An 11,274-nucleotide genomic window follows, 5' to 3' on the forward strand; every position below is an offset into this window, starting at 1 on the left:
TGAACACAAAAAACCAGATAAAATCAAGTAAACACATTTGAAGAATGTTGGTAACCAAACAGTTGCTTATAGCCATTAACTTTCATAGTATTTTCCATGCAACAACATAAATAATAAAAAAAATATTATATATATATATATATATATATATATATATATATATATATATATTTTTTTTTTTTTTTTTTATTTATTTAAAAATTGTGTTCAACAAAAGAAAACAATATCACACTTGTTTGGAACAACATTAGTAAATGATGACAAAATATTTTTGGCTGAACTACCCATTTAATGTATGTTCACAAAGAGAAGCATTGTTTCAATCCTGACTTCTTTCCAAACTTTCTTACTTTGAATAACATGCTGGTTGTTTTTTTCTGTGTAATTACAATAAATGTTTACAAAAAAATCTTTAAAAGTGCTCAATGTGACTTGTTCCAAGTCTCCTGGAGCCATGTGATATCTTTGTGTGAGAAACGGGTCTAAATGTATAGTTTTAGCATTATCAAAAATGTTGACATTCATTATAGCTATTCTCAGTACATTCATCTATGAACAACAAATTAAATTGTAGCCCATTCCTCATACAAAACTGTCATGTGACATAAGGAGAGTTGGAATATATTACATAGTCATTTTTACTGTACTTTTTAAAGCTTGAAAGCGTCAGTCTGAGTGACCAATAAGCAATAATAAAGAGGAACCAGCACATCTTTCAGAATCTCTCCTTATGTGTTCCACAGATGAAAGAAAATATATTTCTCCTTTTTACCCTCCATTATTTCTTTATTACGATACATTCTCCTTGGGACAGACCCCTGGTCATGAGCTCAAACATCCCATGTAATTTACTGTGTTATTGCTGAAGATCAAAAGAAAGTTGTGTAAATAGCCTATGATAAATGTCTCCAGAAGGCATCTAAGATATGAGCAATGCGTTTATTCACTCTTGTGAAATAATAATGAAATATGTATGTACATTGTGCTTGTTGTTTTTTTTTTTATTACTATTCTCAAAGAACCACACATTTTCATTCTAGGATGGAGCTATTCATTTAGTACAAATATTTGAATGATTTCTCTGTTTTTTTTGCTCACTTTAGGCACTGTCGTTGATCGTCCTTCCTTTTATCCCTGCATCCAACCTGTTTTTCCCTGTGGGCTTTGTTGTAGCCGAAAGGGTCCTGTACGTGCCCAGCATGGGATTTTGTGTTTTGGTAGCCCATGGATTTAAACTCCTGTCCCAAAGAGGGTAAACCTCTTCTAAACAAATACTTTATTCCATTTAAATGACTTGTTCAGAGACTCATTCCCTGTTTTTGTGACATTATCCAGAGGCCTAAAGAAAACGTCTTGGTTGCTCATGGGAGTTCTTCTAACAACACACGCCGTGAAGACTTTCAACAGAAACTGGGATTGGGAGTCAGAATACACGCTTTTTACATCTGCACTGAAAGTACGAACACATCCAAGGACACATTATTGATTTATAGATCCACATCAGGCCACAGGCTCATACATATTGTATGCTTGTATTTTGAGATCATTACTTTGAATAAATCCAGCTCACTGCTTTATATCAAAGGGGTGAATCCAGACTAGAGTAAACTAGAGTACAATGAAATGATGTCTGGAAAATATGATTTGTTATGTCAGCCTGGCCTGAAACATTTCAAAATCATTTTCCTCCAGGTAAACAGGAATAATGCCAAACTCTGGAACAATGTCGGACATGCTTTGGAGAATCAAAATAGTTATGAAAGAGCGTTGAGATACTTCCTTCAGGCCACACGAGTGCAACCAGGTAATTGACTCAATTGCCAGATTATCTTTTGAAGTTTACCCGTAGCATCTTTAAAGTAAATTACATGAGTAATTGTGCAGGAAACAGGTTTTTCAATGAGGGAAAAATGTAGAATGGGGATTCCCACTGGGAATTTACTGGAGTGGGCAGTGCATTCTGATAATGGACCCAGACTGAATGCTTAAAGGGGTCATAAGATGTGTTTCAAGTTTTCCTTTCTCTTTGGAGTGTTACAAGCTGTTCATGAATGGATAAGATCCCTAAAGTTGCAAAGACTAAAGTCTCAAACCCAAAGAGAAAATCTTTATAAAAGTTAAGACTTCTCATAGCCCTCCTAAAACGCCTTGTTTAAACATGGCCCCACATGTCTACGTCTCACTGTAGGAAGATTTGCATAACACTGCCCAAATGTTCATGCAAAGAAAGAAGGCGTTACTTTATTGTTGCTCCCACCTCGGCCGCCATGTTGTGAAGATGCTGTGTGTTTCGCATAAACCCATTTCATTACACCAAATGCACAAAATAAGGTTCTTTTTAGCAACATCATATGACCCCTTTAATTAGCCTTTTGGCTATTAATTTATATTATCCACTAGCCGTGTAGTGGATTTATGTGGAGTCATTATGGCAGATGTGCTAATGATAAATGATAGTGCATCTCTGGGAATGATTTTGCACCACATTGTTTCCCACAAACACAAAATGCTAAAAAGATTTGCATGTGTAATATTTCCACCAGTACTTTAGAAAATATTGGCAGACGAAGTTGAAATGGAGTTTATTTTAAACAAAACTCATCATTGGTTTAGGGAGGTGTGGGAAATTCTGCCTTATTATTATAAGTTTGGAGGCATGAGGTTAAAGACAATTTCAAATTGTCTATAAGCTAACAAGTAGTATTTCTTGGGACTGTATGAAAACATTGGCGCATAAAACTATTTTCGCACTTAAGTGTCTTGAGAATATATGAATTTTAGGATTTGATGTGATAAGGTGAGGATTTAGGTTTTGTGTTGGCTTTTCTGCACTTCTGTCAGGCTACATATGAGAAAGACGATTGTGGCTGCCAAAGCCATTAGACTATTGACTTTAATTGTTTAAGTTAGGTTGGTTTATTGGGCCAATGTGACTTGTGAGATCCACCACCCAAGATGTGTTTTTCTCAGATTAACTCTGTAAGCCCATTAAAGCTGCAGTCCGTAACTTTTGACGCTCTAGCGGTTAATAAACAGAACTGCTTGCGTCTTGCGGAAGAACATTGTAGCCAGAGCTACTTCTCTCTGTTTATGTCTATGAAGAATCACAAAGGTACCGGGTTACTCCACCGCGGTACCCCCGAAGCAATCTAAAATAGTCCGAATATAAACCCTTATTATAGATGTACCCTAGTGATTCAGGACAGGCTAAAAACACGGTTTGAAAAAATGATTCATGGTGTACTCTCTTATTATATACAATTTCTAAATCTTGAACACAAAAAAAGTTACAGACCACAGCTCTGATTGGTTGTTTCTTACCAGGAGCGGATGAATTTCTGCAAATGGCAATAGGGCCACTGGGAGGAGCCAGAGGAGCTTGATTTTTTCACAGATTATCTGTCTCATATTCTGCTGTCAGGACATAATGACAGGTTTCACAAATACATTTTTACAAAAGTTACCTACTTCAGCTTTAATGAATGAAGAAATCCTGTGAAGGCTATATATACAGTCAGTTTGCTTTTCATAAAAAAAACCTATACTGCTTGAGTGTGGCCATGCATTTCTTAGAAAATGCTGGTAGCGTTATCAGTTTTACACATCGAAACCTACCGACACTGTTAGCGCTGTGTTGTTTGAGGTTACATGGGCCACATGGCTGTAAAAGGTTGTAAAGGGAGTACTTTCACAGGAGGTTCTTTTCCTCTTCCCGGTCTTTCCCGCCGGTTCTCATCCCAACTGTGTATTAAACTGGTCAGCTGCATGTAACCGTTGTTATTTGTTGCACTCAAGCCATATAATTCACATTCCACTATCTACTGTCTTCGAGGTTTAGTCTGTGCCATTTTCTTGATTTATGACTCTATACTAAACATTTCATCCTCTAAGATGACATTGGGGCCCACATGAACGTTGGGAGAACCTACAAAAACCTAAACCGGTCCAGAGAGGCAGAGGAGGCATATCTAATTGCAAAATCCCTTATGCCACAGGTATGAAATTCCCATGTGAGAATTTTTTTTCTTATATTTAGGTTGCCAACAAACGTTGATGTAAACAATAAAATAATTCCATCTCCCAACTATAATGATCTTCTAAACAGTCTTCTGTTTATTACTAGATATCCAGTTCAGATATGATTTGCTGTCCATCACAAGAAAACTTGTTACCTCCTTTCCTATTCTCCGCTCCTACTGCATTCTAAAATGCAACAATTTTAATTTTGCACTGCCAAAGTGTTGTACGGCCCAAGACAATGACCTAGCTTATCTCAAGATAAACTTTCACTGCCTGAATGTTACAAAACCAAACAAACTCATCTGTAATTTTAAAGAAGGTAATCAAATTTTATGGCTCACAGGGACTGTTAAAAGGTCCACGATCTTGTTCCCCCTTTCTCTTTTATATATAAATAATATATAAATAAAAGCCCATAAAGTAAAAAAAATAACTGTCTAAACTGAATAAGAAATAGTTTGTGGGTTTTAGTATGTGTGTATCAGCATTCATCAATATGCCAGTATGGTTATGGTATTGAAAGTTAAAAAGAAGATAATTTATGAAAAAAAAAAAAAAAAAAAAAATATTTATTGTAACTTTTGATCAAGTTAAAGCATCCTTGTTAAATAAGTGTATTTATTTCCCCAAAAAAACATTGAACCCAAATTTATTAACAGTAATATTTTCAAATAAATTTTACAGTGTTTTTATATTGGAAAAATAGACCAAATATAATTATGACTCATTCTGTACTACACTAATTTTAGTCCAATCAAATGATCTCTAGAATGTGAATGCTCCTCAATACACAAATAGCAAGTAGCAAACCGTGGTTCATGACTGTGATGTTCCTAAAACATCTTGGCTATTTAAATATTGCTGTTTCAGATGTTCTGCTTTACTTTTTCAAAACTGAACTTATGGCCTTTAATTTGACATGGGCCTATATTTCATGTTGGAATGTATAGAAAGCCCATACTGAACATATTATTGTTATACTTAGAATCAAATGTATGTAAATGTAAATGGTTACAACCTTGGCTGACCTTCCCAAAACATATTGGCAGATCATTCCAGGGAAGAAGTATGCAACCCGTGTGGCCCCCAACCATCTGAACGTCTACATTAACCTGGCAAACCTAATTCGGGCGAATGATTCCCGTCTGGAGGAAGCCGACCAACTCTATAGGCAGGCCATCAGCATGAGACCGGACTTCAAGCAAGCCTACATCAGTCGGCAAGTCTCCATTCATGCTGACAGGGTCAAAAATGTGTTTGTGTACTTGCATGCTTGCTGACATAGCCAAATGAAACTGAATGAGTTGTAGTTCAGACAATATTTTGGCTTTGAGGTTATTGAGGGTGTTTTTTTGTAACCCATGTATACACTGGATGATATTCAAGAAATACAATTGTTGAAAAGAATTAAACAGCCGTGTCTTGCAGTTTAACACCTTTTTTGCTATCCGTAAGAAAACATTTCTCATAGATATGCGCTGAAATTGCATACCATAGTAAGAGAGTATCGAGTTGTTCCCTGATTTTGTTATATTTTGCATCAAGTGAAAATTTGCATGGCCTTCACACTTTCTGATTTCTCTCTGCATGTCTCATCCTGTTAACGAAATGTTGATCAGATAAGCTATCGAAAGTGGATTTACTGGAATGCCTTGGTTCTTGTGAATGTCAAGACTCTCATCCACACTGTGAAAAGTGTACAAGGCAAACCAAAGGAAAAAAAAAACGAATACCTTTCTATTACTCAAAACTATTTGCTAAGAAAATATCTCTTAAAGAAACTGATCTTTCTTGTTGTACATGTGTGTTAGATTTCTGAGATGTCCTGCGAGAGGTATTCCAAAAATGTCTTTTTCTCTCAAAACTCAGAGGGGAGCTTCTGCTGAAAATGAACAAGCCCAGTGAGGCGAAGGACGCCTACCTACGAGCACTGGAGCTGGACCATACCAATGCAGACCTGTGGTACAATCTGGCAATTGTCAATATTGAGATGAAGGACCCCTCAGAGGCTTTGAGAAACTTTAATCGTGCATTGGACCTGAATCCACGGCACAAACTGGCACTCTTCAACTCAGCGCTTCTAATGCAAGAGTCAGGTGTGTGGGCTATGGCAATTCGAAACAAGCAATGAAGTTTCCTCTGTCACAAAACCTAGTGAGCTGCCTACATGGGCTGCTGCCTAATAAGCATCCTAATATCATAAAACATCTTAAGAATTTTGCGTGGCACGCTGGCACTCAACTCGCAGTTGATACCATTTATAACATATTAAGTTTTAAAGTCTACATTATATGCTCACTTCATCCACTATCTTGAAGTCTTTGGTCGCTTTCTCCATGAAATATGCATGCTATGATGCCTTCAAATTTGGCTATGAGACCTTCTATTTGCGGTGTGCCATTTATGCCTTAAAGTCCAGTACCACCTGCTTATGTAGCTCATTAGGGTCTAGTGAAATAATGTTACAAAATACACTCCCTAATTAGATTTTTCTAACCTGATCTTCAAAAAACATTGCGTCCATTACAAGAAACAGTGAGGTATTCAGTAAACTCTGTTCAGTAAACTCAATTTGCTAGTTAAAGTTGCTGTATGTAGGATTGACACAGCAAGTGGTTGAACTAGGTATTGCAGTCCAAATTAAAAATATTGGAGAGGAATTTTTTACCTGGCTCCTCCTCAGACTTGACACATACAGAACTTAGGTTTCCAGATTGGCGACAAACAGGAACGAGCGCATTTGATGATGAATAAAATTAAACACGCTGTGTTTTCTGCCAAATGGAAACCCGGGAGGCCGAAATACAATTGAATAAACTAGCAGTGGGCGGGTTTCACAAACCAAAACAAAGACCGACATTCTGGCCCTGAATGCACATGTTCAAAGGAGAATAATTGACTGTAGCATTGTTTTTCAGATAAACTAGTTTGTTAACATAGAATGTTTCTTAAATATCTTACACACAGAACCTTTAATGTTTGAGTCACATGAGGTTAGACGTCAGGAGCGTTAGCCAAGTTGTTAACCTATGGATTCTTTGCATGCCACCTCAAGGTAAGGCAGCAACCTCTCACCTAATTCGGGTCATGTTCTAATGTTTAAGAATGTAAGCGTTTGATCCAAAAGCAATACATTTTAATTGTGACTCATTGAGCCTAACTTTGAGTTTTATGCCATTTTTTCACTCTTAGCTTTGAATAGCAGGAAAGACTGATGGATTCTTGCAGTGCAAGCGAGGCATTAGCTGAGATTAGCACACCTACGCTGCCGCAATGTAAATACTATGAATACAACGGCTCTATTTGCACATGGTTTTAGGCCTGTTGTACAGACTGTTTAATCATGTGACTGAGGAAGCATTTTGCGATCAATTTACAGGTCTGCTTGACTGTTATTCTTTCATTCAGTTTTGTAGTTGTGCCCATATGTATTGGTTTTCAAATAAAAACAAGTTTGTTTTAAATATAACCTGCTTTCCAAAGTTTTCCCATTTTTGTCCTACAGTAGTTATTCTGAACACTCTTCAAGGGGTGTTAAAAAGCTGACCGACCCTCCTTACCCTCATTCTGACCTCATCATTGCAACATAGGATGGTGAACAACGTAGACTTTGTTACAGAGCCAAATAACCGAGCCAAAATACTACAGATAGCAGTGTCAGGCTTTTGTACACTTTAATCAAAACAAAGACATAAAGCATAAAACTAATTCATGTGGGTTAACTTCATCTAAATAATCTATATTCTTGGATATTCAGTATTTTCATTTATTTGACTTTAGTTGCTCGAAAGATTTACAGCACCAAGGACATCTGGGGACAGTACTCTCTTGCCATTTGTTTTTTGGTTTAGTTTGCTTTATTACAATACTAAAATTAACATCCTTGCAAAACATCCTTTCCCAAATTAACTTTAATTGTGTGGACATGTTTTTACAATATGGTATGAATAACTTTGGTGCTCCACTTAAAAAAAGGAGACTTACATGGGATGGATCAACATCATTAAATGAGGACAGTCTGTATTATCCTTAGTTGTTTAGCAATTTGACTAATCACTTGTTTATTTTTGAATTTAATTGTAATAGTTGCATCTCTAACGTTCTTCTTTGACAGGCGAGGCGAAATTTCGCCCTGAGGCAAATCGTCGCTTTCTCATCTACGTGAAAGAAGAGCCGGATGATGCTAATGGCTACTTCAACCTGGGCATGCTGGCAATGGACGCTAACGAGAACGAAGAGGCAGAGCGCTGGATGCGGGAGGCCATTCGGCTGCAACCCGGCTTCCGCAGCGCTTTGTTTAACTTGGCCCTGCTCTACTCTCAGTCACAACGTGAAATGGATGCTCTCCCAGTGCTTGAGGAGCTGCTGCGGTACCACCCGGAGCACGTCAAAGGCCTGATCCTCAAGGGAGACATCCTCATGAACCACCGCAAGGATACGCCTGGCGCCAAAGCCTGTTTCGAACGCATCTTGAACATGGACCCCAGCAACGTGCAGGCCAAGCATAACCTCTGTGTGGTGTACTTTGAAGAACGGGAGCTCCAGCGAGCTGAGCACTGTCTGGTGGAGACGCTTGCTATGGCCCCGCAGGAAGAGTACATCCGACGGCACCTCGCCATCGTACGCAACAAAATGGTTGATATGAGCACTGCCGGACAGACTATTTCACCAACAGAGGGTGGTAGTGAATCGGACAAGCAGCAAGAGCAACAACAACAAGACAAACAGGAGGAGGAAGGGCAGGGAGTTGCCTCAGGAGCAGGGGAGGGGGCCAGGAAAGAGAAGAATTTGAGGAAATCCTCCCCCAAAGAAAGCGTCAACAGCCAGGGCCATGGCCAATCAAAGAAGCTGGATGCGGGCCAGCCTGACAAGCAGACTAAGAGCAAATCCACAAAAGAGATTAAAGATATAGAAAAGAAAAGGGCAGCTGCCTTGAAGAGACTGGAGGAGATTGAACGCATATTAAGCAGTGATTAACCTTGTTTATCAACCACCACACTATTTTTATTTTAAGTGCGAGACCCTTCTGTTTTTTGTTTTTGAGACCTTGATTATGCATGTTTCATTGCACTTTTTTTGATGTTTTGTGTCTTTTATATAATGTGGTATACCTCCTTTTCCCACAGCTTTAATTATGTAAAGCTGTTTGGTTGAAAAGTTAAAAACCAGGTGTGCTCTAACAACGTGCTGAAAAAGCACAAAATTTGGTACTTTTTAAAAAGAATCCCTACAAAAAATCATTTATTACTATATTGTTTATTTATGATTGTCTATATTTGAGTCACTGGATTAGTTTTTGTCACTTTTTTTTTGTTTTAATTTACCAAACCACTGGCAAGTATTACTCATAATCACAAATAAAGTATTGGTAATATCAGCCCATTTTATAGCAGGGCCTTTGAGTGGTCCGTCACATTTAGCTCAGCAGACCCCTCTCCCTCTTTGCATGACATCACCGCACTTCCTCCAATTCACTGCTGCTGTTTATTCATGTCATTATTGCTGTTGTTGTTGGTTTTTTTTTGACACCAAATGGTGTCAGCGTTTAATTATATCCTCTGACATAATCTCATTCTGAATTAGTCACCTCCCTTCTCCAGCCCTCTTTTTGCAGGCTTCTGGGATTTATCTGTAGGGCTCGCATACCGTTTGGACTCTCGCTGATTTCACACTTTTTTTTTTTTTTTTTTTCTTCTTTTCTTTTTAAGGTTTTCGTGGCTTTTTTTTTTCTCCCCACAAAGACCTTTCCGTAAAATTATAATCAGACTATAATCAGGGAAAAAAACTTCGAGGAATAATTCAACCAAAACTAAACATCTGTCATCATTTACTAACCCTCATGTCATTCAAAACCTGTATGACTGACTGACTTCTGTAAAACATAAGACATTTTTTATTCCCATTTACTGTTATACATGATGCAAAAGTGTCGAGTGACTTCTGTGCTGCATGATAGCTTTGTTCAACAAACAGAATCTCATTTTAGTTGGTCAAGCTAGTTCTTTGAATAATGTTTTTGAATTGGTATGATTCGACGATTCTGCAGTCCAGTTGCAGCACTTTAAAGCTCGCTGGAGAGGCAGATTTTCTATGAATGACTTTAATTTTGGTATTTTCTCATGCAAAGTTGCCAAATGGCATCAGAAGACAACTACAAATTACAATGTTGCTTTTTTAAACTCTAGTGTACATTCATTACAATTGCTTTGACAGAAATGAACAGAACAATTCTTAAAATGTCTTTGAAGCGACATGGGGGTGAGTGAGTGATGACAGAATTGTCATTTTTGGGCCATTTAATATGGTGAATATCCCGGCGTAGACCATATTTTTTCAGTTTTTTTTTTGTTGTTGTTGTATTTTAGATTTTCTATTTGGAAAGAATCAATCATTCATTCTCTAAGCCAAGATTACATGCCAGTGTGTAACTTCAGTATTCTAATGTGTTGCAGATGAACTTCAAATATTCATGTTGCGCTTGGAGTTGAGTTGAGCATATTGTTTCCTGTGAAGCTGAAACAACCATGTGTTCTCATTGGAATGCTGTCTCCGTTTTACGGTTTACTTTGAAGGCAAGCCCTGAAATATCTCCTCTGACCTTTCTGAAGATTTTAACAGAAAAAATGTACTTGAGAGCTCACTGATCTGTCAAGGCAGAGTCCTCAAAGACTGTGAGAGTGCATTTCCATATATTCTACAACTCTAGCGATTTTAACACCAATGTGGGTCACATATGATGTTATTTTCTAAAAGCTACTTTAAGTAGCAAAACGGACTTCTATAGTTTACAGTGCTATCGGCTGTTTTGCCAATTGAGATGTTCACTCATAAAACCTGAATTGCTACACGTTTGCAACATCTGTGCATCTTAATCTTTTTTGTTTTGTTTTAATTTTATTGTCAGTTTGATAGTCTATAAGGACAGATTTACATGGATGTATCATATTAATCCTCAAATATAAAAATGTAAAGTGTTGGGAGTTCATTTCCCACTAAATCATCACATTCAACTCTAATTCAGCTGTATATGATGTCATATTTCAAGTTTCCCTCAGCTCAGCTTGAATCTTAATTATGTTTTAGGACTCTTTCATCTCATGTTTACACATACTGTGCTTTCACCCCTTATCCAGTTTGTTACATCATAATTTATGGTATTTACCTTTTTGTTTGGACTAATGTTTTGACTTATGAGTGGTGGAGGGAGCTTCGGTTTTCCAATAAAAATTACTTGCATCACGAATGTCTCATAAA

General features: G+C 37.5%; 1 protein-coding gene across 2 annotated transcripts in view; it reads left to right on the forward strand.

Moving 5' to 3' along the window:
* Positions 1 to 9,197, forward strand: part of LOC132125430 (protein O-mannosyl-transferase TMTC3-like) — a 33,998-nt gene extending 24,801 nt beyond the window's left edge. For both annotated transcript variants that reach the window (XM_059536839.1, XM_059536840.1), the window contains 7 exons: positions 1,104 to 1,252; positions 1,336 to 1,456; positions 1,693 to 1,804; positions 3,892 to 3,995; positions 5,070 to 5,239; positions 5,890 to 6,116; positions 8,135 to 9,197. In XM_059536839.1, coding sequence (XP_059392822.1) covers positions 1,104 to 1,252; positions 1,336 to 1,456; positions 1,693 to 1,804; positions 3,892 to 3,995; positions 5,070 to 5,239; positions 5,890 to 6,116; positions 8,135 to 8,997 — 1,746 coding nt within the window. In that variant the 3' untranslated portion in view covers positions 8,998 to 9,197. The remainder of the gene's footprint in view (positions 1 to 1,103; positions 1,253 to 1,335; positions 1,457 to 1,692; positions 1,805 to 3,891; positions 3,996 to 5,069; positions 5,240 to 5,889; positions 6,117 to 8,134) is intronic.
* Positions 9,198 to 11,274: the final 2,077 nt, after the last annotated feature.

Source organism: Carassius carassius, chromosome 43 (assembly GCF_963082965.1).
Source record: "Carassius carassius chromosome 43, fCarCar2.1, whole genome shotgun sequence".
Classification (NCBI taxonomy): domain Eukaryota; kingdom Metazoa; phylum Chordata; class Actinopteri; order Cypriniformes; family Cyprinidae; genus Carassius; species Carassius carassius.